This window comes from Macrobrachium nipponense, chromosome 44 (genome assembly GCF_015104395.2).
Source record: "Macrobrachium nipponense isolate FS-2020 chromosome 44, ASM1510439v2, whole genome shotgun sequence".
Classification (NCBI taxonomy): domain Eukaryota; kingdom Metazoa; phylum Arthropoda; class Malacostraca; order Decapoda; family Palaemonidae; genus Macrobrachium; species Macrobrachium nipponense.
The window spans coordinates 47,961,337-47,966,336 of record NC_087221.1 but is presented as its reverse complement, the minus strand read 5'-3'; the positions used below and the strand labels follow the sequence as shown (position 1 = coordinate 47,966,336).

Sequence of the window (5,000 nt, the reverse complement as noted above, 5' to 3'; positions counted from 1 at the left end):
AGAGAGAGGGAGAGAGGGAGAGAGAGAGAGAAGAGAGAGAGAGAGAGAGAAAGAGAGGGGGAGGGAGAGAGAGGAGAGAGAGAGAGAGAGAGAGAGAGAGATGTTATTGTTACTGTTTAATCTCATTAAACTTAATATTATTTGTAAACTAGTACTGTATATTATTATTTTACAATAAAATGTAGTAATGTACTTAAAGATATACTTATACATACATTTCCAGCCCAAACTGAGGGCGAAAGTTACCACTAGGACATACTATCCCGTGTGGCAAAAGAGACAGAGAGAGAGAGAGAGAGATGAGAGGGGAGGGTTATCCTTATTTAAAAGACTGAAATTGATAGATTATTGTACTTCTATAAAATACTATCACATATGAATTTTGAAATTAGTTATATTACTATTATTATGCAAAAATATTAATAAACATACACAATGTACCATAGGAATTCTCTCATCTCAGTAAGAGAGAGAGAGAGAGAGAGAGAGAGAGAGAGAGAGAGAGAGAGAGAGAGAGAGAGAGAGAGAGAGAGAGAGAGAGAGAGAGAGAGAATTTACATGATCTTGAGAGGGCAACACACATTCCCCCTCAAGACACTTCATAAATTTGACAGTTGTTTGACCCCAGCCATCTCAGCTTGCTACGTGGAGTTCAAAGAGAAAGATGCGGGGTAAAATGCATTTCCTTTCATTCTTACATAATTTTGTTATTTATTTATAAACTAAAATCTTGCTAATTCACTTTAGTATTTTCTTTAATGAATTGATATTATTGCTGTTTACATTAATATTAATATTTGAAAATCAGTAAATCATTTATCATCCAAAAAACATACATCTCTGTAAGAGAGAGAGAGAGAGAGAGAGAGAGAGAGAGAGAGAGAGAGAGAGAGAGAGAGAGAGAGAGAGAGAGATTTTCGTAGTATTTGTAAAATACTTTCACATATGATTTTTGTAATTACAGTTATTATTATTATTATTATCATTATTATTAATGTTACTATTATCATATGAAAATATTAATAAACATTTACATATTGTACCATAAAAATCACTCATCTCAGTAGAGAGAGAGAGAGACGAGAGAGAGAGAAGTTAGAGAGACGAGAGAGGATAGAGACGTGAAGAGAGAGAGAGAGAGAGTGAGTTCGAAAGAGAGATGCGTGAAGACTGGGATTTCCTTCATTCTTACAAAATTTTTAAAATTATAAACTAAAATCTTACTAATTTAGTGTAGTATTTTCTTTATTGAAGTGATTGCTCTTTACATTAATATTAATATTAGAAAATTAGTAAATCATTTATCACACAAAAAGAATACATCCCTGTAAGGGAGAGAGAGAGAATTATTAGTTATTATGTGATATCATTTAATCTTATTAAACTTACTAATACAGTATTGATCAGTATTAATATTTTAAAATTAGTAAATCATTTTTGTATCATAAAAATGTATTTAGGCGTGAAAATAACATCAAAATACACTAAGTGATTATTTATCCGTCGGAAAATTCCTGCGAATAAAGGCGAATTCTACCACAAAAATAATAGGATATCATATATATATATATGTTTATATATATATATATATATATATATGAAATAATATATATTTTATTAGTATAATATATATATATATATAACTATATATATAATTATATACCATATAAGAAAGCATATTTAGTGGTAGAGGGTTGAAGTAGAGGTAGGCAAGAATTGATGAAGCACTGTTTTAAAGACAAGAAATTGCTGGGCATAGAACACAAAGATACCTATAATAGAATTCTGCTTTGGAAGATTGGTTTAATGTTGTAATATATATATATATATATATATATATATATATATATATATATATATATATATATATATATATATCCAGGTTGAAGAGGTAAAGGCATGTCTTTCACAGGTATCGTTTATTATACCAGACGTTTCACATCACATGATGCATCCTCAAGGCTGGAAATTATATATTAAGAATACTAAAATCATCACTCACTCATAAAAAATCTAAAAAAATCTAAAAAAGCACAACAGATATTTGACATTTACAAATACAAATTAAAACGAGAACTTGAAAGGAACACCCACCAAGGTAAGAGTTAAAAAGTGACTAAAAAGGCAGAGAAAATTAACATAAGAAGATGACTAAACAGAACGTGGAGAGTAAACAAAACAGGCAGTTATGCTAAAAACAGTTGCGTGGAACAGGCAGTTATGCTAAAAACAGTTGTGTGGACGACGATTGGGTGTTTAAAGTTGGTACATTGGTTTTAATAAGAAGGGACTCCAGCACCATCAACTCGTCGTCTCTACTTGCTAAATGTCAAATATCTGTTGTGCTTTTTTAGATTTTTTTAGATTTTTTATGAGTGAGTGATGATTTTAGTATTCTTAATATATAATTTCCAGCCTTGAGGATGCATCATGTGATGTGAAACGTCGGTATAATAAACGATACCTGTGAAAGACATGCCTTTACCTCTTCAACCTGGATGTTGGTCGGGTCTGCTACCCCTATGATTCTTCTATATATATATATATATATATATATATAATATATATATATATATATATATATATATATATATATATATATATGATTGGATGTGTGTGCTTGCATGCATGTCTGTTGTTATTTATAACTACATTAGTAGTGTTTGAATCATTTCATGTTTCTTTCATTTTTGTAGGAGATCAGTCTCCAGACAGTTCTCCACCTTCTACAACTGCTACTCCAGAATCAACACCTATTTTAACATCAACGCCTACAACTAGTTCAGCTGCAACTGCAGTTAATCCTGTGATATCTCTTACTACGAGTGAAATTACTGAAGATACAGAAAATAAGCAAAGGAGACCATCCAGGTTTGAGGTTGTTAAAGTAGATTCCCCAGCAAGACATGAATCCACTGTTACTTTGCAAATAGATCCTGTGGAGGTAATTATTTACAAAAGATGACAGTGTTTCTTAGATCAGTGTCATGAATTGTATGGCTTTTGTTGTTACTGATGTTTTTCCTATAAATCTGTGTTGCTACAGTGCACAAACTAAATGTTGTTTATTAATGCAAGACTAGACATTAATCTTATAAAATAATTCTAGATACTAGTAATATGTAAATAATATAGATTTTGCTTTTCAATTACTAGATTCCAACAGCATCAGAATCAGCTTTACACAGACCGTCAGAAGCAGCCCTAAGGTCACCACTACCAAAATCCATCTTGAAGAAAACTAACAGTTTCATCCTTCATCCAGCGCCTTCATCACCATTTGTATCACCTCAGCATACGCCATATGCCACTGTCCATGCTGGTGATTCCAGGTAGAGAAATTAATATGTTCTTTTATATTCATTAATCTTTTATGAGATACAGGCTACCTTTTGTTAAAAGTTGAAGTTAAAGATAGCAGTTCCAATCCTCCACCAGGTTATTGCCTCTCTTATTAACTTTTTAGTTTCAATTATTCTGAATTTTAGTTTAGTGGTCTCCATATCAGTATAGGCAGTCCCAGTTAATGGCGGGTGTTCCATTCCCAGCTGAGCACCGATGACCAAAAATCATTGATAACCAGAACACCTCAGTAATTATGGTAATATACATAAGAGGTATTATGATGCTGGAAGTGCTGATTGGCACCAATAAACCACTTACTTGTGGCAAAAATCTGATTAACGACGTTGTTAGACAATCGTCTCAAAACTGAAACACTGTTAACCGATGCTGCCAATAAGCAGGGATTGCCTGTATCCTATTTGTTCTAGATAGGATTATAACAACAGCTGATTACATTTTGTAATTCAATACATTTCACTTTACATTTAAATTATTAAAACCTGCAGTGGTATATCTTTCCAAATTTGACTGATGGGTTGACTTTTATTTGTGGTTGTCTTTTTCAGACTAAGACAAGCTTTTGAAGCAGTTTTAAGAAAAACAAGTTTACTAAAGATGGAGGACAAAGGTATTCATAGCAGTCAAAATCTTGCTACTCCAACCAGTGCTTCCAAAAGAGTATCTCTTGTAAGTGACTATTTATTATTTACAGTCTTTTCAATATTCTTTTGATAATTAAACAACAGAGGTTCTGTACAACAACAACCACCTTTATATGGAGTATTATTTAAATATTAGTATTATAAACAGGATATATTCATGTGGAAAGTCAAAATTTTAAAAGTGCACATGCTTCAACAGTATTTTTTAACATAAGCATTGTACCATAGCCTGCAGATCGAATGATTGAGATGACCTTAGAAGAGCAGCGAAGATGGGAGGAGGAAGAACTCAACAAAGAAGTTGATTTCAGTAAATGCCATATTGACCCTGCACCCTTCCAATTAGTTGAGAGAACTTCACTTCTTAAGGTAAGCTCATTTCTACCTGGCCTTTACAGAAGTGGTAAACTAAGTATACCCTTAGGGTAGAAAGAAAAGTCAGATTATTTAAATGTAAGTGTAAATGCAAAGAACCTTAAGTGATGAAATACTCTTAAATATGATAAAGGTTTAGAAATATTAAGCAAAAAATTGTGGAAAATGTCTCTTATTTTTGTAAATGCCAGATGTTTTATTAGTGAAGTGATTTAAGCTGTCAAGAAAGAAAGATTTAATGTTTTAATGAGGTAATAACATTTTTAATTTAATTGTCTAAAGATAAGTAACTGAAATTTTACTTTTCAGGTCCATTCTCTTTTCTCAATGTTAGGCCTCAACCATGCATATGTAACAGCAATAGGTAGAATTATTGGAGTTGTGGCCCTAAAAGAGGTGAGTACTTCACTGTATGGTTCTTGATTTATTGATTATGAAGTTTTTTATGATCTAATTTGCATTCTCAGCAATGGTGTTACTCTTGGTTTATGTAATAATTATTATCCAGATTTTTTATTAGGCTGATTTGAAAATAATTTCCAGAAAGCCAAATAAGGGATTTTGACGTAGGAAAAATCTATTTCTGGGCGAGGAAGTCGTGTCGCCCAGTGAAAATGT

At 32.0% G+C, this 5,000-nt stretch overlaps 1 protein-coding gene across 15 annotated transcripts in view; it reads left to right on the top strand.

Moving 5' to 3' along the window:
* The window catches only part of LOC135204314 (chloride channel protein 2-like), a gene marked incomplete at its 3' end in the record, with an annotated part of 186,581 nt that extends 181,803 nt beyond the window's left edge, over positions 1–4,778 (top strand). For all 15 annotated transcript variants that reach the window (XM_064234494.1, XM_064234493.1, XM_064234495.1 and 12 more), the window contains 5 exon segments: positions 2,697–2,944; positions 3,157–3,332; positions 3,912–4,032; positions 4,236–4,376; positions 4,692–4,778. In XM_064234494.1, coding sequence (XP_064090564.1) covers positions 2,697–2,944; positions 3,157–3,332; positions 3,912–4,032; positions 4,236–4,376; positions 4,692–4,778 — 773 coding nt within the window.
* Between the last annotated feature and the right edge of the window lie 222 nt (positions 4,779–5,000).